This window comes from Prenolepis imparis, unplaced genomic scaffold, assembly GCF_030444845.1.
Source record: "Prenolepis imparis isolate NDT839.2.m4 unplaced genomic scaffold, iyPreImpa1.0 SCAF_7, whole genome shotgun sequence".
NCBI classification, from domain to species: Eukaryota; Metazoa; Arthropoda; class Insecta; order Hymenoptera; family Formicidae; genus Prenolepis; species Prenolepis imparis.
Genome location: NW_028141165.1, coordinates 9269129 through 9295639, shown reverse-complemented (window position 1 = coordinate 9295639; position 26511 = coordinate 9269129). Strand labels below are relative to the sequence as shown.

The window sequence follows — 26511 nt, the reverse complement described above, 5'->3', positions numbered from 1 at the left end:
GTTATTCTCGCTACCCTTCTTCCCTCCCTCTTATAGTCTAGTCCGACGATACTTGAGCCAATCCCATTATTTCACCCTTCGTTGTAAAATCGATACGCTCGCGTGACGTATATCGCCTCCGTTGATACCATCCATTTCGTCGAACTTTTCTCTGAGCGACGACCACGAAGACGACGAGACGACGACCGATCGATCGATACCCGGGGAATAATACGCGAACGCACACGCGGGTGTGTTACTCACTGTCGAACAAGATCAGCCTCCTCGCTACCACCCTGGCGTCGAGGGTGTTCGGCCTGTTCGGCTTTTGCTGGCCTTCCCCGGAATCCGGGACCGGGCCCGAGACCGGCGCCCCCGGGCCGGTGGGGCCCAGATTCGCGACCGGCGGCTCGCCGCAGCCCCCGCCCTTTCCGCCGCCGCCCCTGTTCGGCGATATCGCGCCATTCGCACTCTGTTCAGTCTTTTCCTTCTTCGGCTCTGTAACAGAAAAGAAAATTCGACACCGGTCAGAGAACCGTGGGCGAGAGAGAAGAAGTCGCAGCGACAGACGGCTTTACAGCTGGCTTTATGGCTGGGCCCCCCTCGATTTCTCGCCCTCGTGAATTTTTCGAAAGTCACGCGAAAGGACGATAAGCTCGCTCAGAGAAAAAGTTCGACTTCTCGCAGATTCGCGTGCAAATAAATACGGATGATCACGCTTATTTTCCCGCGAAAAATGCTGCTGCGGCTTGCTCGCTCGCTTCTGCAAGCTTTTGCTTTTCGATCGATTTATTTATCGTGGTGATTTATCGGCTTTCTTTAGCTTTCTCGATCGAATCGTGGTCGCACCAGGCGAGATGGAATATTTTTTTCGAGTTACTTTTTCGATCGATGCTGTCGATGTAGCTAAAAAGAGAGTGTGCAATTGCTCGTGTAATTTTAAATAATATTTAAATAATTTTTTAATAAACTTTAATATTTATAGCTCGACACATAACTTGTAAAAAATTAACACGTAACATAACACGTAAAAAAATTAATTGGCAGTGGCAAAGTATAAAATTAAATCATTTTTTATACGTCTCTATATTAGATATATTTTACGTTTCTATTATTGGTATCAAATAATGAGCTGAATTTGTTACATAAAGAATCATTTCTGCATTAGATAATGTTTGTACATAATTACGAGAAAAGAATCGAATCACGGTAAAATCTGTTAAGCGAGTCGGGCAACTCTTCATTCAAATTACGTTTGCGTCCTCGTCCTCCGAAAACGGTCGTTCTACTGATTGGTTGCCGTCGAAAATCTATCTACCATTGCGAAAGTTCGACATATGCGTCACGATGCCCACCCCATGACATACGTCACATACAAAAAAAAAGGACACGTCGATTTCCAAGCTCGAACGCGACGTGCGAGCAGAACAAAAAGCTTCTCGCGCGATACACCGGTTATATCGACCGCTGCCGACCGGGATTTTACGTTATTCCGTTCGTTTTGCGGATTTCAAGAACTTGACACATTTCCGATCCGGCTACGATTAAAGGCAAGTGCAAGTTTCTCAAAAATTCACTTTGTACCCGGCAATACGCATCGATAAATCAATCGGTGCCGACTTTTCGAGACACCAGAAATCCATTTCAGTCCGATTCCATCAATGGATCAAACGATCGGATATTTCGATGTTAAAACGAACGGTTATACTGAACATTTTTCATCCGTGTTTTATAGCATATGTAGCATCCTTTATTAATTTGTTAAATAATGAAAAAGATGTGTGTTCCATCCATGTGTTTGTTGCATGTAATTAATTGATTGTCAGAAAACTTGGAAAATATTCATTAATTTTGGAGCCACGTATAAAATTTCGTTTAATTATTGTGGCAATTAATTTTTCATTAAAAAATTGCAAGTACAGATGTTAAATGAGAAGATGAGAAGTAGCTGTGTGACTTTTCTTCTTAAATTTTGTATTACGCAGAGTTTATTAAGAACTATAATAATTTGTATATGCATATTTAATATGCTATTTAATATGCTATTAGAATAGCTAATAGAATATCATTATATATTTTCAATCTCTGTTTCTATAATATAACTAACATATTGGGTTTTCACAAGATGTATGTATTACTTAAAGATAAAATCGTCAAATAAAATTTGACGACAGATAATTGTTATCGATTGTCAAAGACAAAGTGCAATATTGCGACATTATACACCATTGATATAAAAATAAATAATAAATCTATAGATTGAGGCATTCGTAATCAAAGAAGTGCGATTGAATAAAATTCTATTTGACGATAAAAAGGACTATTTCAAATATACCTCGATATGGCGCGGACAATGAGAAGCGGAAAGATACGCAGAAATTGCGGTTCAGAAATCTTCTGTCTTCAACGATAATGGAATTCGGGATCAAACGTATTGATGCGTCTACAATCGGAGGAAAGTCAATCGCCCTTGCTTCGTACAAAGTTAAAGTAGCGCAATCGATATTCCTGCAAAAATACACGCGCCTTCTCTATGTTTAGCGGCTCTTTTACATCACAAAGGGGCTCGACGTAAATAACTGGATGTCGGAAAGCGCGCGCGACGATGAATTACTATAGGTTGCCGATAAATATTAAGACGCGCGCGTGTGTTCCGTGGAAAATCGTACATAAAAGAAGCGAAGAGGATACATACGAAATCGCGGAAAAATAAAAGAGGAATCGCCCGATCTTGCTTTTACGAAAGAATATATGTTCTGCTTGCGCGCGCGAGTAAAAATCGATTCTGCCATTTGACGGAATTTTATACGTCCCGGAAGCTTCGCTGACGTCGTTTTGGAAAGACGCCAATGGAATTCCGAAGGCACGACGACAAGTAAGCGTCAGTTCTTTCGACAAGCTGCTAATAATGTCAACAACATATAGAACGCTGCAAGAGCGAATGTACAGTTCAGTAGTTTTAGTCTAGAGTTGTCAGAGCACGTTTAATTTCAATTCTTTAACATTCCCAGAAGCTGCAGAGTGTAATTATTGCAAAACAGCATCTCACATTTGTTGAAAAAAATTCAATATTTTAATGCACCGCATTAATTTCTCGAATAACGATAAAAGACTTTGTGAAAAATTTTCCGTCAACTTTTTGACAGCTGTCACACCTGGGATTATCGTCATAATCACTTGTAATTTTTTAATTATTTTAATTTTAACTATATATGGGACATTAAATTTCTGTTTAGCGGCTCACGTTCGCGCAATTAGTTCGCGCATGTCCTCTGCTCATACTTACTTCGCCAGTTAAGATGAACGATACGACCCATGAGTGATTAGTGCGCGATATTACTCTCGCGACTTTAGACTCGCGCAATTTCGAGGTCCGGACTCTAACAGTCGCCGCAAATTTCGCAATTAGTCCCCGACGACTAACGGTCCAGTCGTCGCAGTCTACATATAAGTTAAAACGAACGAGACACACGATCCATCAGCGTGACCAATGTATCTTCGTTCACCACGAAGTCGAAAGCTCGCTCGTTCACTCTCTTCCTCCGACGCGCCTCGAAGCTTACGCGAGACTGGTCGGGAATTAGAAATTCGCGGTTTCGTGAACGCGGACGAAAATAGATCGATGACTCCGTCGAAAGGCCTCCCTCGCACACGATGGCATACAATGCGACGACCTTCCATCTTCTACTATTATTACCGTAGGCTACCGCGCCTGATATATAGCCTCGTATTTTCGAACGATCGATGTTTTGCGCGTTGTTATTATTATTATCATCATCTCTCTTCAGTCGAAATAGCTCGCGAGATCGAGCACAAATTTCCGAGCTATATTCCTTACAATCGCGGGAAACCACATGGCAAACGTCGAGTAAACAATTAGGTGGAAAAATGCAGTCGCTGCAATTTCCTGGCGAGACGATGCAATCCTCCGATCGGTTATCGTACTTCGAAGCGAAGTTCCGTTCAGGCAGAACTTGTACTAGTGTGTGTGTCAAGTGCACGTACAAATGTGTCCAAGTTCGGGCGTGTATATACACACACAAACACATCAGCATCGTGAACGTGTGCCAAGTGCACGCACAGTCGCTCTCACTCGCGGAACGCAAGTAAGTCTCGGCTGGCATCTGGAACTTCGACACACCGAATGGCATCTATGAATAGAACCACTGCCGCTCGCCCTTGGCAACATTTCCGTTACGTGGCATTACGTATGGAGGAATTTCGGTTATGACGAAATCCCTTTCCCCCCTGTTCGCGTTACGACCGCGCGAGCGTGAAAAAACTGGAGCACACGTTGCACACGCGTGTAACTGACGCGATTTGACTTCCGGAATGCAAATTGACTACGAAAACATGTTTCCATCATCGAAGTTAGCTGGAAACTTCGTCTGTTAATTTGTTAGTGGAATTTGTTGTCGGCGTTTTTCTCTCATATTCTCCTGAATAAAAATCAAAATTTTTTTCTATCAATTTTAAATAAAGCGGTAGATTTTCAAAGAGATTAATTATGTTAATACATGCACAGAGAGAATTTTCTCTTAAAATTTATCTTGAAAATCATGGTAATCGTGGGACAATATGGAAAGAATTTTATGAGAATTTCTGATTAATATTTATCACAATAAAAATAATAAAAAAATATAAAATATGTTTGATTAATTTTACTATGCAGTTTAGTAAAATTAATCAAACATGTTTTATATTTTTTTATTATTTTTGTTGTGATAAATATTAATCAGAAATTCTCATAAAATTCTTTCCATATTGTCCCACGATTACCATGATTTTCAGGGTAAATTCTAAGAAAAAATTCTCTCAATGTGTAATATCTGTAAAAAAGGGAAGATACGATATTCAATTAGTATAATCTAATTTCTGAGAAGTGCGCAGATTATTATTTCAGATAGAGAGAGCATAATAGAAGAGAGAGCGAACTATAATATATTTACATAAATTTGCAACGTTTAGGCTAATCGCCGAAAGCGATGATATTGTTTATAGAGCGTGAACCATAGCGTTTGCCAGCGAGCTTCGACCGTGACATATATATAAGTTTATAGTGCGATTAAAATAAATGGCAGACGCTTTTGTCGTAACCAAGGATTTTTTATATTCGGAAAATTCTGCCAGAATTTCTCTTCGGGAACGTATCTCTTTCGATTTTACTTCGGTGTACGATCAAAATGTACTCCAAAATACCCCGTGAAATTATATATTTTCGAGATAACGTCGCACATATTATCGCGCATTTAGTGCACTCTTGCTGCACGGCAGTCTATTTCTGAACACACAATATAGCGATATTTCACGGGATTATACGTCCCTCGAAACGGCCTATATCGCAGCCCTGGGCGTTGCACTTAAAGCACACCTCGCTAGGTGAGAAGCGCATAAACTTTGTCGCGATGGTTGCGAGAGCCTCTCTCTCTTCTCTGTCGTTGCTGATTCTGGGCGTCTTCTTTGCCGCGGCAGCTTCGCACAGCCCGGGCTGTGTTCGGTTTAACAAACGAGAGAAATAAATTATGCTGCATAATGAAGAGAGATCCGTTTCGCGCGCACGCGCGCGAAACCACGAGCGAGGAATTACAAGGAGGTACGTTTTCATTTCCCTCGTTTCGTGTCAGAATCACGCGGCGCATACTCGAAGCAAAGTACAATGAGAGAAGAGCTCAATGTTAATTGCTTAATTTTTGTGACATTAAGATATGCGTTCAACCCGCCTGAAAGATAAAAAGAAGAGAGAAAAAAGATCAGTAACTCCTCTCTCGTTAGTGCACCCTGCATTTTTTATTTATTTAAATATATGTTTTAAAATGAAGAGAAAATAAAGCAGAAAAGTTTATATAAACATATATCCAAAAATGAATCGTTTTCACAGTCATTTGAGTTGAAACTTAAGATAATTACAAAGCATTATTTTATTTACAATAATAAAAAACAGTCGAAAATAATTCTCGTATCTCAAAATAATTAATTAATTCTCAAGCAAAATGAACAAATCGTTTTCTAAAAATTATTTGTAAGTAGCATCTGTCAAGTGTTCTGGCAGAACGAAAGAACCAATTAAAAAATCATTTTTGACATATGTTTACATTAACTTTTCTGTTCATTTCGATAAGTAGAATTCGCTCCTGAAGTAGCGGTCCCTTTATGATAAAATATTTTTTTAAATTTGTTACTTGATAAAAAGAATGTAAAATAAAAACGAAAATAGAATATATAAAAAATACTATCATTCGATAATAAGATTGTTCACGCCGAGTCGAAGTGACGTTTCGAGAATGCGAGAAATGCGATGTTGTTACAACGACGGAATATCAACGTGACGTTTTTTCCGTGACGTCAACGGACGGAGGCTGACTGATGTTTTTCTTGCGGGATTTTCGTCGGGATGACAATAAGCGGCGTTAGCTGGAAATATTTGCGTAACCACGCATTCTCGAGATCCGCGGAGATCCGTGGCATCATCTCGTTCGGTTCGCGCATACGATATGTATAGAGCGCTTATAAGAACCACGAGAGCTTGGCGATAGGCAGGCGAAAGCTATTTATATAAAGCGCGAGACGTCGGGGGCGAGGAACAAGACCACCTTTTTTTTCTCACGACGTGAAATTCTTCTATAACATTCACACACGCCTTAAACCTCGGTCGTCTTCGATCTGCGAACGAGCAATTAGTCACGAAGCGCACGTGCCCGCGTTTCGCACGTTAGTTTAATGAGCTTTCGCTCCGGTGTAAGACGGAACTTTCGAGCAAATACCGGCAAATTCCATTTCAAACACCGCTGATGTTTTGCTTCCCTCCTACACGTCGAAACGATCTAACCGGCAGAAATAGAAAATCGCGATGTCGATGCGAGATACCTGACTTTAAGGAAAGCATAAAACGAGGAAATAAGATATATAAGGTATACAAGAATAACTTTCGCTCGCTGATTTTCCTTCTCTCCTTTCACATCCTTTGTAGCGCATATTCGAGCAGAAGAGCGAGCGAATTCTTCAGCGAGGTCTCTACGTTCTCCTCTATCGAAGGACGACGACGATGTTGAGCAGACGAGAGAGGAACTATTTTTCCCCGCGAGTTTTACCCAAACCGTAAACTGCAGATTCGCATCGTCGAATCAACAACGCGTGCAATAACGGTTGGCGTTATCTGTAGGGAGGAAGGAAGCATTGTTTACGGAGGCTCGAGTTTGGAGGGCACTTCAACCTTCATCCGACCTTTCTCCTCTCTTCTCCGTCCTACGCGTCGCAGCTCTAACTCCTACATACGATCTTGAGAGACAGAGCAGTCTGAAATTTTAGCTACATTTACAGCGCGGCTTTGCCGAGAAAAGAAGACCGGAAGTTTCTCTAATCGCCTCCGCGACCAGCTGCTCCCAACTATTTCTAGACTACCGGCGGTTTTCCATTAGTCGCAAGCTTTCGCACTAAAAGATTTCATTTGAATTACCATAACGTAAAATAAATTCGTCGTTCGTCGTACAAATAGTTGAATATATTTCTCGCGTGAGAAATTTTGAAATCTCTTCGAGATAATCCGAAACGAAACAGCGACGCAAATTATTTTCGCGCTTCCCTTCCTTCCCCTCATTTCCTCTTTCCTCCTCAGCCGATGAAACGCGACAATTATCGCGGAATACGAGCGTGCTAGAAGCTATTTTTCACTTTTACGATGGAATTAAAAATTCCTCACGACGGCGCAATTAATCCGCGGATAAACTGCGGCGGAATTTTACGAGAACCGGCAAGAGATTCTGCACGGGATACATTTGAATATCCGGAGGAACGCTCATTAGGACATAACGATATGCGGGGACATGACGATTTTTCAAAAGATCCCGAGCGAATCCGTTCAACGCAAACTCGAACATCATCGTTCACGTGTGCGAAAGCTCGTGGATGACCTAATCGTAGTCAATGTCGATTAATCCGCGGTTGCAATTTCATTTATCCAGATTGCACACGATCGAGCTTGATACGCGGCTACAATTTAAATCGTATTCGCGAAACAACTTTTTATTTTATTTATTCTTTTATTTATTTCTTAATCCATATGTCTTACGGCTTTGGATGACTTCCAGTTTCTACAACTATTCTTTATATAAGTGTGTAAAGTTTGAGTTATACACAAATCACATCAAATAAATGATTAAATAAATTATATATAAATACAAATTCAAGAAGGAAACGGATTAATAAGAGCCAGATGCAGAAATTAGACGCAATAAATTTATTTTAAAATCTTTTTTATTTAATTTCAATGTTTGGTTCTATCTCTTTGAATCATCTTCAGCAAATTATTAACAAAAAAATTCTCAGTACTCTTCAAAAACTAAACGAGTACTGATAAAGAATTTTTCATGAATTTTTTTATTAATCGATCTGCTAAAGATGATCCAAAGGAAGAACCGAATGTTCAAAAAAAGAAGATTTTAAAACAAATTTGTTGCGCCTGGCTTATTAGCTTGTTTTCTTTTTGAATACTTTATGTAAGCGTAAAGTATATTTAATCGCAGTATTAAAGTAATTAACGCTACGCTCGCATTTTTTTTTGCACAGAGAACCGAGAGACTATTTTTGGCCGCGTCGCGACGCGAAGGTCGGGTTCAAGCGTGAACAATGTACGTGCGAGATGCACAGATCTTTTTGTTTTTGCAACCGTACTACTGTCGTGTGCGCGTCAGTGGAAATGAATACACCGACTCGGCGAGATAGCGTAATCAAACGCGCGTCTCGTCGCGAGCTGCCATTCAATACCAGTCGCGCCATCAGTCACTTTTGTGTACGTGAGAAAAAAAAGAAGAAAAAAAAACTAACAGTAATACGAGTTTCAATTCTTGCACCATATATAAACAGATATTTTTGGCGTTTGACAGTTTTACTCCTTCCGACGATATTTCTTTCAATTTTCCGATTTCGATTCTCTCAAATAATATAATTTGCTTCTTATATCGCAAATTCGCGTTTATTAATTTTGCACGAAGGGGAAGAATATTTCTTGATACATCACGCAGCAACGTGGTAGAAAGACAGTTCTTTAATGCACGGATGAGTCTCATCGTAATTACAGCGATTATGCGAAACCGCTGGACGACGAAGAGAGCTGTCTCTAACGAACGGATGCGAATTTTCTAGTCCGCAAGGTCAAGTTGCCGCGCAAAGAGAAACGCATACGTAAAAGGAATTCCAGCCGAGAGGGTTGGTCATCCTTCTTTTCCTCCCCCCCCGGCGAACAACACAAAGAATACCACCGGTACTTTCAGACCCGAATAATCAGCGCGATAACGCTACCTCCTCATGAACGGAACAAGGGCGAAAAACGCGTGGCGTCCCAGGGAAAGATTTGCCGACTATCATTTTTATCCGGCTCTGCTTTCCCTGATAAGCGGCTGCCGGCCGCTGGATGAAATTGCAAGGGCGAGTAATCTCAACGGAATTACGCGGACGCGAAACCCTCGTCGTCCGTATTACTCGACCGACACGTCCCGAGTTAGTTATCATTCCCGAGATTCCATCAAGGCGAAACACACGTGGGAAGAATATTTTATGAAATGAGAATCCACGCCGGACTCGAGCCGCTAAAACTTTGCCGACGTATACATCATCCTTTAATCTATTCGGGCTCAACTTTTCCGTCGCGGTAAAGCTTGATTGAGAAGATCGGAAGAAGATGACTCGCGTCGCATATCGTCTCTTATACAAGTCGATACAACAATATAAACCGTAATTTCTTAAATACCGGAATGAATTGTCTTGCCTCCTACACATCTTCAGCAAATTCAGAAAATACTTGAAGCGCCACTTTGCACGGTTATTATTGTTAGTTTCGGTCGTTACCAGCGCGCTCGAAACATCAAGTTCGTTAGAGCGCTCTTCTCGGTTAAAGCCAGAATTATCTCGCGGCGTCGCCAAGTGGAAACGCTTTCAGTCAGGCATGTTGTAAACGCTTGTTTCATAGTTCCGGAGATCCTCAGTAAATTTTCAGAAACGCAGCTAAAGAGCTTACAACCTAAAGAGCTTAAGCGTTCAAGAGTAATATTTCATACAGCATATTTTCTTAATTAATTTTTTCAATTTATCGCGAGTTAAACTTCGCATATATCTTTCACGGATCACGCAAAATCTTAATCGCGCGCTTTTTAAGAAATATCTATTTTTTATAATTATATATCTCTTCTCTCTTCTCGCGTATAAAAAATTATTACGCAACTCTCGCTTCGTCCAATCATTGCACGAGAATATACGGGAGTTGGGAATTAATTCCAGAGTCGATAAGAGTAAATAGAATTCTTTTCTCCCCGACACACACGAGGGAGAGGGCTTGTTTTCGCAAGTCTCTTTTCCCGGTCTCTCGCGTAAGTCTTCTCTCCACTTCGGGCTCTCGTCATTCCGGCACGTTAGCACGTCAGTAGACTCTACCCCGAAGGATCTACACCAAAGTTAAACATCGCCTTTCCTCGTAGCCCGTATACGCCCGCGCGCAAGATGAACGGACTTTCCTCGGAACGAGCCAAAGACACATATTTTGGTCCAGATTACCCTGACGTGCGTCACCCGACTAGGTCGTCGACCACATTTTCGCCTCTACCTGGGAGCGCTTTCCCGTCTTATATCACGAGAAAAGTATGCGACGTCATCAACGCGTTCCTCGTATGTCAAAGAGTCTATCTTACGTAACGATCAAAATAGTTGACGGTAATAACTCGCGTGGATACAGTTTGAAAATAATTAATGCAGTGATATCCGGGGAATTACAACGGGCTCTTCTCCCCCTTTCATCTCTAATCTAGTACGCGCAAATATCCGCTGTTGATTTAAAAAAAAGACCCGATATTTACGAGCGCGTTGCTCTAATATTTTATTCTATTGATGCTGCGTTAAATACTGATTTAACGGAGATATTAATAACTCTGTACGCGAATATTACAGTATAATAAATATTTGATAAAGATTCGAGAGATCACACTCTTTAATAAATGCTAGTGAAACGCTACATTGACGTCGCTGTTAGCAAATCACCGAAAGAGAGAGAGATTGAATACAAAATAAAAATAACATTTTTCCTTTGTTCGATATAGTTGATATTCGAATATAATAGAGACGGGTATATTTTTTCGATAGTAAAAAAATGATTGATTTTAATTGTGCGCTCGCAATCTCGTTTCCCTTTTCCGGATTGACCTGGTTGCGGATTGCCGGAGCACGGTCGTGCATCGATTACAAAAGAAAATGCTATTTATTATGGATAGCCCGACCGACCGACAGACAGCTCGTCGACATAGCGTTATATATCCGCAATTACCGCAATTGGAGCGTCATTCGCGATCCCCTGTATGTATCGCGTGTTTCGAGGCGTGTTTACGTGTGTCATCGCTCTCTTTCTCTATCTCTCTACAACTATCTCTATCGACCACGAGATCGTGATAAAACCGAATTACGCGAGAAAGACCGTTATTTGCCGACAATAGTGACAGGCCGCGGGGAAAACTATTTTTGCGGAGAGACTACCAACTGACATGTACACGAAAACGGGCTGAAAAGCGAGAAGAAAGTGTGCGAGAGAAAGAAAGAGGAAGAAATTTTGCTGAGAAATTAGGTCAATTCAAAAAGTTAATTGCGTTTCGCGTTTTGTGACTGAGCAATTATAAATTTCAAGCCGCTCGCCTTATTGTATACGGATTAATAGCGTAAATGGAAGCGCAAATCGTGAAGCTATTGTCGCGCTCGTTGTCGAAGCAAGATCAGTTTCTAAAATGCTGTAAAAAAAAAAAAAGAAAAAAAATTAGGAAAAGCTACTGCAAGTGTAATCAGAGTAAAATGTAAAATAGAAAATATAGGAGGATTATCGGATTTTCTCTGTCTGTGGTGTCAGACATGTTAATTAAATAACATATAAATCATTCAACAATTACTACATTGCGCGATTCCATTAGGCAGCTACGAAATATGTCACGGTCAGCTGAAATAAAGTGCAATCAATCATCCGTAATAATTTCGCAATTATATGGAATTGTATTAACTGTAATTAATCCGTGTTAAATAACTCGAAGACAGCGGTGGTCGTAATTCAAGCGAGACGAATTGAGAGATAAGATGATTTATTAAGTACAGGAAAACGTTACCCGCTCTCATTGGCCACTTCATCTTACTCGCATTTTCCACCATCGTTTCACGAGTGAAACGTCCGATCTGCGATTCAGGGATGGCTGTTATCATCGCTCAAACTTAATTGGTAGCGCTTGTCTCGGGATAGCAGCAATTAGCCAACTAAATAAGCCTCGTACGAAATAAGACGCCGTTCATTCTGCAGCTGGCAGAACTCGAGATAAGATTTAAACTGTGCGTTTTACATGCAAGGGGCAAAAAATTCACCCAAAATGGCAAGCTCGATAGCTTCTCTCGCGAATAGATTATGCCACGAGAATGCGTCAATTTATTTATGTACGAATAACTTTATTAACAGAAATTATTCTACACTAGAAAACATTTACTTACAAATATTTTCGGAAACATAAAATGTGACGAGCACATCTCTCGTTGTAATTTAGATTTACAATATATAATAATATATTCTCCCCTTTTGTTAAAATCAAAAATACAATCTGTCATCTTCAATTTGTCAAGTTATGTAACCAACGATATGTAAGTCGGTAGACGCGGTTTCATTCAGTTCGATTTTTTCATATCAGCGCTTCGACTTTAAAAGCGCTTTGGAAAACGCATAATCGCATAAAAAAAAGCAAACTACTACGATACATCGTCGGGAAATTTTCATCAACGTCAATCCGGGTTTGAGTATATTTGTTCTCGCAACAGTAACGAGTAATGTGTACGCTGGTGCAACGGCACGCGAGCTCCCAGCGGAGATAAGAGAAGAAAAAGCAGCTCGCTAGTGGAAAAAAAGAAGTTGGCGTGGAAAAAAAAAAAAAAAAAAAAAAAAAGAAAAGAAATCATCACGCAACGGGGGAATGTTAAATTCCCGGCCAATACTCTCTCTCTCTCCGCGCCGACTACATTTTCATATCGAGATTTTCATAATAGCTACGAGAGATTTTTCTTTCTCTCCGTTTACGCGCGCCGACTTTTTGCGCGTCTCGCATCTAGAAGACCCTCCGGACTACAATGCGACACGGCAAACCCCCCGTGCAACTCCCGATATTTAACAAAGTGCGGGTTAATGCCGGCGGGTGCGGCGTGTGAGTGGCGGGTTCCTTTTTATCGCGTTCCGGCTGGAAACAGCTGCGAGGAGCGAGCGCAAAGTCGCCGCAGCTGCGACGAGAAAAACGTTTAATGCGATTTGCGGCGTAAAAAAGAGAGGAAGAGAGATAGAAAGAGAGAAAAAGAGACAGAGAGAGAAAGAGGGCAGGGGGGAGAGAGATTATTAATTTCGATAATTTCGCATTTTGCATGATATAATTTATTTTACTATAATTTTCACGTGAATTGTATTATCGAAAAATTAATAATAACTTTATTAATAATAATATTATTAATAAAATTCTATCGATTCGTTATTTGATTTTAATTAATATAGGGAAATTGAATGGGGGGATGCACTTGAGGGATGCATCTATACTCGCGCATATTACAGCGCTCGAAAAAAAAAAAAATCTAATTGATCTCGCGAGTACTTTCGCGCCTTGTTCGCTTTTTCGCGAATTTCTGGTACAGCTCCTGGATTCTCCTCGAGAATTCTTGCAGCAGCATCGTCGTCGAAAAGAAGCGAAAAAGGAAAGCGGTATTACGTTGCAGGTGGCACACTCTCGCCAATTACTTTTTTCCAATTAAAACTCTGGCTCCGGCCTCCGCTGTTAGGAGAGCGCGATAAGGACGATGTCGGTTGCAACTATCGTGGCTGCAATTAGCTAGCTAGGTCGCCAACAATCTCCCTCCCGAATGCTCGTTTTTGCGTACATGTGTATATATGTACATACACGTCCCGAGAGTATATATTTTATGTATGCGAAAGTGATTTCGAAATTTCACGTCCATCCGCGCAAACTTGCAATGATTGACTACTGACAGCTGCGGCATTAATTTAATAGTCTGGCCATCGTCATCGCTGCCTGTCCGCCAACGAGACCAATAATCGCCCACAATTTCAATTTCGTCGAAAGATTAGCTAGTAAATCTATGAGTCACCTGTTGACGAGTCGAAGAATCATTTCATAATATTACACGTATTTTCGTAAATAGCGACTTTATTTATGTAATGCCCATAATTGTCACTTTATTGCAGATTTCAATAAAATGCGTAGATATACGCATTTAAAAATATACTGCATTTCCTCCTTTATTAATATCATTTATAATTTATTTCCTTTTCTATTAAAATTTCTAATAACTTTTTCATCTAACATGTAACAACTACAATTGATATCGGTTCGAAGTAAAATTCAATCGTTTATATATAACACATTAAAAATTAATTTATCAATATAGTTATATTGCAAACGACAGATTTAAAGCATTAAAGCGCATCAAGAAAGAGAGAAAGGCTTTGCGATTATTAATTTGATTATATTAATTCTGGCAGGAACAGCCGCCTCGGACATTAGAATCTCATTGACAATGCGCATTTTGTACGTTTTACGCGCGTTTTATCGGGGCTGCTCATAAACCACAGAGTGCCATTTGGCATTGTACGGAGTGCAGATGCATGTAAATATGCACTTATAATACGCACACACACACACACATACATTTATCCCACATAAAACGTCAACATCAACAATCAGATTGCGGACGATAAAATTGTACGAGAGAAAAATTACGCGAAATTGCGCGCATGAATGACGAGAGATGTTGCACCTCGCGCGTTCGCCGGGGGGTATTATACAAAAACGCAAAAAAGGAAAAAAAGAAAAAACACGTTGTACTTTGCTTTTTCAAACGTGTTTGCGAATAACGCACGATTTAACGAAGTATAACACCGGGGCGATTCACGACTCGAATTAATTGAAATGTCGCTCATCTTTCATTGTCGTTCGTCGCGTGAATTAAAATCGACACGTGGTTGCAACCAGCAAAATACGCAGCGTTATATGCATTGATCATTTTTTTTTCTATTGTATAAATATAATTATATTAAGTCGAGATGAGACTTTAAAATCTTCTTCTTAATTTCAACAGATAATAATTATTAATAATAATTGTTTTCTACATACAAATGGCTCTTAATACAACAAGAATGACGCTGATCAATTTTTTTTTAATTGTATAAATATGTATTGAGTGAGGTAACTTTGAAACGCACCTCTTCGTGTATGAGAATTTCTTATTAATTTCAACGGATAATTTTTTTTTTACAAACAAATTGATTTTCAATAACAAGAATGGCGATGCCGATAATTTAGCCCCGCCTTTATGATTGCCCTATAATCCAATGTGTGCATTGGATAGAATCACCGGAGCGACACCCGGAGGCTTAACAATTGTTATTTCAATTCAAGCACAAACGGCTATTTAGCCGCCGCAGGCATGATACGGTAACTATGCTGGCCACTGGCTAACAATGTTATTCTATCTCAATAAAATATGTACGGTGCCACAAGAGAGTAATCTAGATACCGAGGACGAAAAATTTTGCGGCTGCAAAATAATAGTAAAGAATAATAGTAAAGAAATATTCGTATGTATAAAGAGATATCTCAAAAGTGTGAGACAGAGTTTTAAAAAAAATATCAAGAAAAAGATTTAATCCAATCGAATTTTCATCTCTGACACGCGGTCCCGCGTATATTTCTCATCAGATGTTCATTATTCGACGATTCATTGTCTTTCTTGCAATATTTGAAATTAATGGATGCGATTAAGACTGTGTGCATTATAAGAACAACTGTGTAAAAGCTTGAAAAAAATTCAAAGAGCCATTTAATATTGCGTGTGTCAGAGACAAATATTTTCCTTATACTTTTCCGTTCCTGACGTCTCTTGGATATACATTTCCTTCCAGCTGTCTTCGGTTTTACATTGATAAAATAATTTTTTTTTTTTTAATATCGATTCGATGTATTAACACTCAGTAACGTGACACTCAATTAAAGTTGAAGTGTCGAAGACTGACGAGCGCGAAAAACGTCAGAGTTTATTTGCCCACGCAAAGCTACGACGTATAATACGCACAGCTGACGGCTGCCTGTTAAGCTCAGATTAATAAAACGTTCGTTGCGCGTTTAATTAACCGGCTGACAGGGCGACATGCCTTTTTTTTTGCGCCTACCTCTTCGCCAATTCTCGCAGAGATTTTTTCTCACGTATATTTAACGAAAAATTACTTATCGGCAGAAGGGACACACGCGAGAGAGAAGAACCGGGGTCATAATTATCGCACGACACGTTCAATTAAAATAAATTACCATTTATTTGCGCGAATGTATTTGTGCGAATGCGAATCAAACGAATTAATTTAAATTCATTTCGCGCTAAATAAGGTCAACCGACACTCCGAGGGGGCGAGAAGAGGACGAAGGGGGAGGATAGGGGTGGCCATCTGTGAAATGCGAATTTGGGACGCGGAATAACCAAACCGAATTCATCAAATTAATTGCGAGCAGTGCGGGCGTAGCCTTGTACGTGTATCAGATTAAATTGCGTTCTCCTTCTTGCGCGCGCGAGAATAATTCCCTGATTAATAATAAACGCGATCGTCGTCGCAAGAGACGCCGCGAGATTAATCGATATGATACCTCGATACGCACCTAGTGCGTTAACCGATCCTCGACCGGCTGCAGAAATTCACCGGCGATATAATAACGGGGCGTAGGTGATGCGTCTTCCCGCGACGCCCCGGTTCCGCAAATTATTCGCTGCCGATATATCGATCGCGGAACGCTCGATTACGTGCTGCGTATAATTACTCGGGCACACATAGACGCACGCACATACATATTACCACGCTAATATATTGATTGGTCGGTATACACACAGACACGCACAGGTCTGATTCGTCGGATTAACCGGCGCGTTACACGCGTACGTAAATCACTAGAGCGGATGAAAGGGGCTGAGGATATTAGCTCTCTCACGGAATTGTAGTGTCTGACGGACGATGGCGATATGCTCATAAACGTTCGTTATGCGAATATTGTTGGTCGATTACGTATGATATCTCTTAGGATCGTGTGTTTAGTGTTTGAGCGTCATTTGTTCTTTAAAGTTCTACAAAGCAGATAATGAATAGGTCTGTTTTTTTTAATTGAACTGCACTAATTCAGAGTTTATCTTTTTTTATTACACATTGGAAGGAAACAAATAAACTCTAAACTAGTGCAACCAGTTCAGTTAAAAAGAACAGGCCTTATGCCTATTGAAGATGCGATCATGAGGTCAATATAATTTTTTTGTATGAAATTAACGTAAGAATTTTGGCACGTATAATCTTTCGGCTAAAATAACGGGTTCGCTATCCATTACTTTTATAACGAGAAATTTCTATACACGAGTTACATCGTCGTAGAAATGAACCGGTCTGTTTGCCTTGGTCCTTAGCCCGTCGCTGCACGAGTTGTTAATCTACATACGCAGTACCGTCGAATATATATATTATATATATATATGTAGTCGGATGTTTACATAAGTATATTTGGATATTCGTGAACTGTCAAATGTTCGCGCGCGTATAATTACATGTGAAAATTGCGTTTGCAATAAAGTCTTTTTAAGCTCCGAAGAAACAGGCAACTTTGTCGTTTTTCCTTTATAATTAGTTGGTAGTTTCGAATTTTGATAATATTATAATTCGCCCGAGAAGGAAAATTAAAATCTGACGCGAGAAAGTTATAATATATATCTTTGAAAATTATTTTATAATTAAATATATATTACACTTAGAAAATCGCAATTTAAATTGATTCGAAGTTAAATTGTATTAGTTAATTATACAGCAAGTAAGTAAGATAAACATTCAAAGTAGAATGTGGGTAATGTTGATTTCCCGAACATTCGTTGCTTTTTCAAATAGCCGCGGCAACAACAACAAACTATAACGAGCTGTGAAATTCCGTCGCTATTGAATTAATTCAAACCAGAAACAATTTCCGCAAACCTTACACAGAACTAAGTACTTATGCGCTCGTATCCTCACCGGATTAGTTTAACCCTGCGAATGGCAGGATTTATCAATAATTACCGGAGCGATAATTATGCGCCTTACCCAACTATCCGACTAATTACGGCGCTAATTACTCGGTCGTTTCACCGAAAGTGCAAAACGTGAGATTTCATCTCACGGAAAAAAAATCATCGTTGAGCAAATTCTATTTTAAAGTATCGATCATGTGTCTAACAAAAAAAATAAGATATATTTAACAAAAATTATGTCAAATGTTAAATAATATACATTAAATAATATTTTTGGACAGTAATTGAGATGTTCTGTAGTTATTTTTGGATTTTTAACGATAGCATGAACAACTTTTGATTTTTTATTGATAGCGCGAACAATTTAATACGTAATATAGACAACAATAGTCAGCCGTCCTTCGAGCGTGTCGGAATCTTAACGTGGACGACAAAAAAAAATGCGGATAGCATCGAGGATCATCAATAGTTTTTGTCTGATCTATCAAACACAAGAACGAGTTGACCGTCGATCTATTTAAATAAGAGCATGCTTGTGTGACATGTTGAAAAAACTACCGATCAGCGAGTACGGTCTCGAGTGGTTAGGGAAAAGGGCACAAGTTCAATAAAAGTTTGATTAGGTCACATTTGAATTATATGTCTATCCGTAGCAAATGTAATTCGAAAAACGTAAAAGAAAATTAAATTGAATTTTAAATATACATTGATGTTTAACTCCTTGTTTCTCTTTAAAAATATAGCTTCAACACAAATTGTTCAAGATTCAGAATTAAAATTCATCTTGAATACATTTATACTAGATTCTTAAGGAATATTCTGTTGAAAAATAGTTCTAGATTAGTGTGCAGAGTGTATATAAGAGTATATAAAAACTCCGAACTTTAATTTCATGCTTCTTCCTTTAGCCGATAATTATATCGCCAATATCTTTCATTATGCATTTCAGACGTGGGATTAAAGTCTTAAAAAAATAAGCGGCTCGTGTAATCGGGCTCCACGTGCGAGCACACAAAAAGCTCATTTATCACGTCTGCGAATTACGCGAGCGAATTATAATCGGTGAAATTTGCTACGTCGATATCTCGCGGTCGAGTCTTTCGCGTATTACAATCGTAATAATATGGATCGGACTGATAAAAAAAATTCAAGTGTGTGCTTGAAATCTGCGTGCGATATTGATTTCGGTTTTAGCGCGAAGCAAGAACGCGAAATATGTATAATCCGTGTCGGTGGCTGCGAGCACGCTGTTCTCGCACAAAGAGTTACGACGAAACCACTTTTTTTCCGTTTGCCGCCCACATCTCGCGGATTCCACGTTACTCTTGCGCTTCTGGAGATATTAAATAAAACACGTGTATTTTTCTTATACATGTGTATCTTTCTTTATCGTTAAACGTCCGAGAGAATTTTTTGAAACATTTTCATCTATAAAAATCTAGATATATTTCCTCGTGCCTCTCAATTTATTTGTTTCGCTCATTAAAATTAATAACGATATCTTCCGTAATTTTTTAAAATCTGCTAGAGAGGTAAATAAATAAAAATTTTAAAAAATAAACCAATATTGCTGATTCATTTTTCTTCTAAATAATATTAATGCAATTTATTTGAAAGAGTCTCGTAAAAAAATGATTGTAAACGCAATCTCATTCGTATACTCTAACGACTTGATCCCGCGATATAGTTCCGCGTAGTTTAATCATCCGACCGAGAGAGTATTCGAGCGAATCCTAGTTTTATTCGAGGGAGAGGGACGCAACGTGGCCTCGCCCAAAACGTTGTAAATAAACGAAGACGCGTGGAAGAAGCGGATTTATCATCAGCAATGCAGATGTCGTATTTTAGCCAATGATGCCACAAACGAGATAACAGACAGAGAAGCAGAAGGATGTGGAAACCCAAAAGAATCGGAGAGACATGACTACAAGAGAGAGAGAGGGAGAGAGAGAACTCTTTCTCTCTAAAAAGAGAGGGAAAACGTGACAAAACTGGGACACACGAGTCCCAAAATTCTAGGAACGTGCAAACGGTGTCTCATGATTCATCAATGAAAAATTCGACCCAGTTGTCATCGCGTCCGACGTTAATAATCTCGCTAAATTCGAAGCAACCTCGAGAGGGGAGAAAAAGAGGAGAAGGTCGGCGTCGACCGCAGAGAGAATTACAGAGACCTCGACCTAATCGCCTACTCGGCCGAGATATCTTGTCGGCTCGCACGTGCTGCGAATTATTCGGGAACTCTCATACGCGCGCGCTTTATCGCGTCACGTCGCGAAAAACCACGAAGAGATATCAACGCCGAAAAAGTTGAAGGAGAAAAAGAGAAAATTGTTCTAACCGATGGAATATTTCCTTAAAAAAAGGGCAATTAAATGACAGTTAAAGCTTGAAATTTTTTTACTAAAACTAATTATCATTATATTATAATAATGATATATTGAATAAATTTTATATTCCTGCGCAATTTTTTTTTTATAAATTTCCTTTAAACGTCGAGCACAACCTTTGTACAAATATATATATGTGACACAATTTTTTAATATGCAATTAAATATCTCGACGACAAAGCTTTGAAGTAAATTCTGTTGAAGTAAAATCTATGCAAATTATTTACGTCAGCTTTATTCGTGCAATTTATCTCGCGATTCGAAAAAAAATTTGCGGTTTACATCGACTGCAACTGAGAGAGGCTGACGAGAAAATTTCCTTTCGCCATGAACTTGAACTTGTGTATTTCCTCCTGTATTAGATCTTGTCTCCCCGCTACTTTGCTCCGAGATCAACAGCATTTCTATCGTTGCTCTCGACATATTCGCAATGCCACGAGGCAATTGCTTGACCAATCGGAAAATTTCCGATAAAATTTTTGCTCCGTGGAAACCGAGTTACGCAAGACTGAAAAATCAAATTGCGACGATCCTTTCTCGACGACGAAGGTTCACAGTCTATTTCCGCGGCGCCGTAAGTCACGGAATTAAATCAGAATAAGATCGCAAAATATCGTCGCGAAAAATCGTGGTTAATTGGCTCATTTAATTTAAGACCGTGCGACAACTATCGAGGTAATTAAAAAGGTAAATATAAGAGACGAAAAATAAACGGGTATCGCTTTTATATAGTATATTAAATATATATTAAATATATTAAATATATTAAATAAACGCGAAGAGAGGCAAGAGAGATCGAAAGAATAAATTGCAATAAAGAAAATAGCACGACATTGAGTTATCATTAAACGATATTTATCGTTACATCTGACGACAAAAGTAGATCCGTTGAAATAAAAAAAAAATATATATATCTCTAAAAAATCGCTCGCGTGTTGCATTCTCGCTGCAACAATCACACGCTACGAGGCGAGAAAGATGCGGTTATTTAAGAACAATGCGGAGAGAAAACGCGAAGCCAAGCTACAACGACATTTACGTCGGTATAGTGATACGCAATAAGGATTAAGCAAGGAAGCGGCAAGATATTGCCTCGAGAGAATTTACGATAACGTGATCCCAGAAACATCGCGGAAAATAAGGGCGATATGTACACACATAGGATATCGTTGGGAGCGCGTCTCGCTTAAACGATTTTCCTCAATCCCTCCGTGTTACTTTCGCCCCCTTTTGCGAATCCGCCCTGCTTTTGCCTTTCTCTTAAATAACGGGGGCTTTATCGCGCTTATTTATCGCACCGACTCACAGATTCGTTCTCGTATTTTCCTGCATCGGATTTAATCGATATAACGAACGTGATAACGGGCGACCGAACAAGACGCTCCTTTTCGCAGAGGTTGAAATAAGGAGATTCAATTGTGGAAATCCAAATCGCGCGAGTCCGGCATTAAGTTTGGTTAACTAAATTTTCTTACGTGCGTTTATATTATCGCAGTAGCAGAGATATTGTAAAGCAAATACAATTGGTCTAGTTAATTATTCCAAACAATGGGGAATGCAATGTGGATTGCATGTCACAGAAAATAAACTAAGGAATTTTGTACTTTCCTCTCACAATACGTTAATATAATTTTATTAAGATCTAAATTTTATTGACGGAGAAAAACTACATAATTATGTTATTAATTTAATTAATTATAAAATTTTGCTTACAGCAGCTTGCTGCTTATGCACGTAATCGATAATCAAAGTTTAGTTTCACAGTATAATGTAATTAATGCAGTGTAATTAATTGAACAGCGTGTATAATGCGTGTAATGCCATCGAAGTTAATACTCGAATATTATCCGGAAGTTTACAAATTTTTGGTCAGCAGTTTGCCTCTCGCGGTATTATCCGCTTAAATCAAGGATTAATTGAGAAAAGGTCACTGTGCAACATTCTACACGTGTTCTAACACTATTCTCGTTGCATTCTGCATTAAAAGGCTTGCATAGAAAAACTCACCCGGGGCAATATTAAACAAAAGTCATATAATTGTATCTTTAATCTACATAGACGAGAATTTTTTTTCTTCAGTAATATAAAAAACGTGACAGTTTATTCTTCAAAAAAAATTTTTTTTAAATTAAACAATAAAATTATATAATTTTAATATAAAATAATCAATATATTAATATCTGTAGTTCTTCTTTGTATGGGATGATTGTTTTTACATCGAGGTAGATTGGAGGAAAAATCTCCTTATTTCACTCCGTGAAATGCGCGAGAAATCTCTGTTCGCGACACGATATATTGTGTGTGGGCGAGCTCACCTGGAAAGCCCTTTTTGTAGCCCGGCGGCAAAAATGCGGCGGGCGGGGTGATGGGTGGCGCCGCGTCCCAGCAGGGCACAACGTCCGGTTGCATCCCGTAGCCTGGCGGAAGCTCCAGGACCTTCTGCTGCTTCTCGCAGCGTCGCCGCCGACGGCCGCCCGGCGTGAACGTTTTCACGGCCGCCAGGAAGCCGACCCCGCTCATGTCTTCCCGACGAGATTTCGTTTTCGCTTCGGTATTCTCTCGCTAGACGATCGTCCAACCAACTCTCTCCGCGACCGGATGATGGGAGAATCGGATGAGAATTTCGCACCCCGATATTTTCGGCGAAAATCGATGGGCGGAAGCGAATTATCGCACTCGATCAAACGGTCGATTCGCTAATCCACGTAGAAGCCATGGCGGGAGCTTCGGAAAGAATATATTTTTTTCCCATGATTAAATTCCAAAGTATCAATGTGACGTTGTGGTACGGATATACGGTGGAATTCGAGAAACGCGAATGAAATGTGAACGATATGCGAAATTGCGGTGACAGCGTAATGGAGTTAAACTCGAGAATGTAGGCGCGACATAAAATAGCGGATTGATGTTACATAAAAGCTTCGCGGTCAGATCGAACATCATAAGCGAATGAGAGAGAGAAACATATTTTTTTTAATAAAATACTTTTATCAATATTCATCACAATTCATTTAAATAGTTCGTATCGCTATATTTACCGCCGATAGCAGTTTTATATTGATTCATATCTTGCTGCAATACCGCGGCCAATTGATTTGTCGCGAGAGAGAGAGATAGAAAGAAAAAGACAGAGAAAGAGAGAGAAAGAGAAAAAGAAAGAGATGTTATTTTGGCGACAACAATAGTTGCGTAATCGGAGCAGCTTTGCAATACAAGTTTAAAACGATCACTAGTTGCGCACCCTAATAACGGGTGTCGCATTAAATCGGTACCGTTGCATATCGAAGATAAGAAGTGTCTGTACTGCGAACTATATATTCAATAGAAAACTTTTAATCGCGTCCAGTAATTAATCCTACTATATCGGCGAATGAGTTCTTTCGACTCGAAACAAATGAAACACTCATATTTCTCATGATAATTTTGATTCGCGAATCGGTACACAATAATCAAACGAATCATGCGCGAGGGTAAATTTAGATTTTATCGAGCACAAATATTTCTCTCTGGCGAGAAATAAGAATTTATCTCAAGATTAAAAGTCTTCATTGTGTGTGCATGTGTGTGTGGCAAATTAAAAGTCTGAGATCAGAAAACGATTTAATTTTTTGCCTCGTCTAAACACGTCTCTAGATACATGATTTATTTTTATTGTGAAACGCTCGCATCGTGATTAAAACAGTGATTGAAGAGCGAAAATGATTTTCCGTATTCATATATGGAATTATTATTTATAAAAGTAACACACGGATATTGCAAAACTGTTAAAAATATTCACTTAAATGTCGACAATAAAAGAATATAAATATTATTTTATCCGATAATTTTCACTTTCGTAGCATCTCTATGATAAAAGCGAGTGAAAAATTAATCGGTTTTTATATTTACGAAATTTCTCTCGTTTATTTTCAAAAATTTTTTTCTCAGGTTTTTTTTAAATCCAATGTCTTGTGTTTTAAATATCAAAAATCAAACGTGTTCTCGATCGATCGAAACTGTTTGTAGGGCTGCGCGCAATTTCAAACTTTTCCATGGAATGCTACATAGACGAGCTTCCGGAATTTGCATCGCATTCTCTGTAAAAGCTGTTCACAAGTAGAAACAAACGTTAACGCGTAAAGAATTCGGCCAACGAAATTTTTCACGTGTTTCGGATGCTTGCGATCACGAGAATTTGCTCAAAATCTGTATAAAAAAAACATATAATGTCGCTAAGAATAATACTAAAAACTTACACACAGACACACACATATATATAATTGCTATTGATATTTTTATTCTTCACGAAAGTCTCCTCTGAATGTCGCGAATATTTCCTTTGAGCTTTATATACATATTAAATAAGAAAGAAATATACCAATGTCGCTCGATATTCACGACAAGATTAAAAGCAGAAGTATCCTTTCGATCTACTAGATACGCGTTGCATCGAACGGATAGATTTCGATATTATTTAGTAAAATATGCATGTTGGTCGCTTAAATTGTTTATGAGTCAGTACATTTATATTAAACTGCTACCATGTCAGCCACTTTTCATTTATGAAACTTTAATGTCTCCGCCTACATCCTCGTCGCGCATTCGAGTTCCGTCTATGAAATATATATATATATATATATATTTCTTTTTGTTCTTTTCATATATTATTTATGAAAGCTCATTGGAGATTCTTTCCGAGAGAGTTACAATTTATCTGTCCATTGTGTCAGATTGATTAAATGCTATTGAATATGAATATATCGGGCGCAATAACGCGGAGTTTTGACATAAATCTATTTCGCTAATTAAAAAAAGCAACGACTTTCAACTCTTTAATTATAAACGGAACAAGACAGGTGTTGATAAATCAAATTTCAAAACGATAGCTTTGTATGTTTCATAAAAAGCACAGTGAATTAATAAATCAAATGAAGAACTCACATTAAAAAGCAGACTTTACATGAAACTCAACTCTCGTGATTTCTCCCCGTTGATCTTTGAGACGCGTTTATGCGAGAACCAAAATTGGCGCAACAAAACGTTAAGATCGAGATGGACGATTTGCGAAGGCTCGACATATTATACATATATCGTTGATATTCGCAACAAAGCGGAATGAAAGTCCGAAGAAATGAGCGAAGCAGACACGCTTGGTGCCTGCTGGTTACGCGATCTATTTCAGGCTCTCGATCGAGTGACCTTGACGAATCACCGTATATATATCGAACCAAGTCGACCCACGCCGGAAGTGCGAATCGATCACCAGTTGCGCGCGTAGACTGATGGAAAGCGAGAGAGAGAGAGAGAGAGAGAGAAAGAGAGAAACCGAAAACGAACGAGCGAGTATATCCTTCCTTGAATGAGATGCGCTCCTCGCGAGAGCGTGTCCCGTACTGACGGTCCTTACTACTTACTCGTGCTCATCTCTCTCCGTCTTCCGCGAGACGCGCGCCGAAGTAGTCGAAGCCGGCTAAGCGCGCGCAGCCGGCCTGATCGCGCGGCTGCGCGTGCAAGTGATAGAAGCATAGGATTACTCCGGCGAACCGCTCCGTCGCGTTCGCTCGCGGCCAAAAAGACGCGTGGGCGTTCAGGCTGGTGGTTGCAAGAGGGAAACGCGGTGGGGATGCCAAAGGGTGGAGACAGGGCTGGACCCTGTTTGAGAGATATACCGAACAAATTGCACCGATAACTTTCTAGACGGCGTTTCAACCGGATACGCAGTTGCGCAGAGCTCGAGAGAAATTAAGATTTGTTCTCGCGCGTATTGCGAAGCGGACTTTATCTAACGTTGAATTTTATACGTATACTCTCTTGTGAGGATAAAAATGATAAATATATATTTAAAATGATGCGAGAATTTATACTGTAATTTATGAGCATAAAAATTGCATATTAACGGAATATATTACGTTCCTCTTCTTTTCGTGTATTTTAAAGAGAAGCTTTTAGATGATTTTGAAAAACTTTAGATAAACTCTCTTATTTTTTATTCATCGATTTTTTAACTTATCTGGTTTTTTTTATTATGAACGAGAGCTTGTTTTTACGTTGGATAGCGAAGTAAATATGAGAAATTCTC

General features: G+C 39.2%; 1 protein-coding gene across 16 annotated transcripts in view; it reads right to left on the bottom strand.

Annotated features, from left to right (window-relative positions):
• The window catches only part of LOC145938405 (phosphatase and actin regulator 2), a 279201-nt gene that overhangs the window by 20943 nt on the left and 231747 nt on the right, over window positions 1–26511 (bottom strand). For 14 of the 16 annotated variants that reach the window (XM_083041994.1, XM_083041997.1, XM_083041998.1 and 11 more), the window contains one exon: window positions 244–477. The exons of the other annotated variants lie outside the window; for them this stretch is intronic. In XM_083041994.1, coding sequence (XP_082898120.1) covers window positions 244–477 — 234 coding nt within the window. The remainder of the gene's footprint in view (window positions 1–243; window positions 478–26511) is intronic. 16 annotated transcript variants of the gene reach the window in all.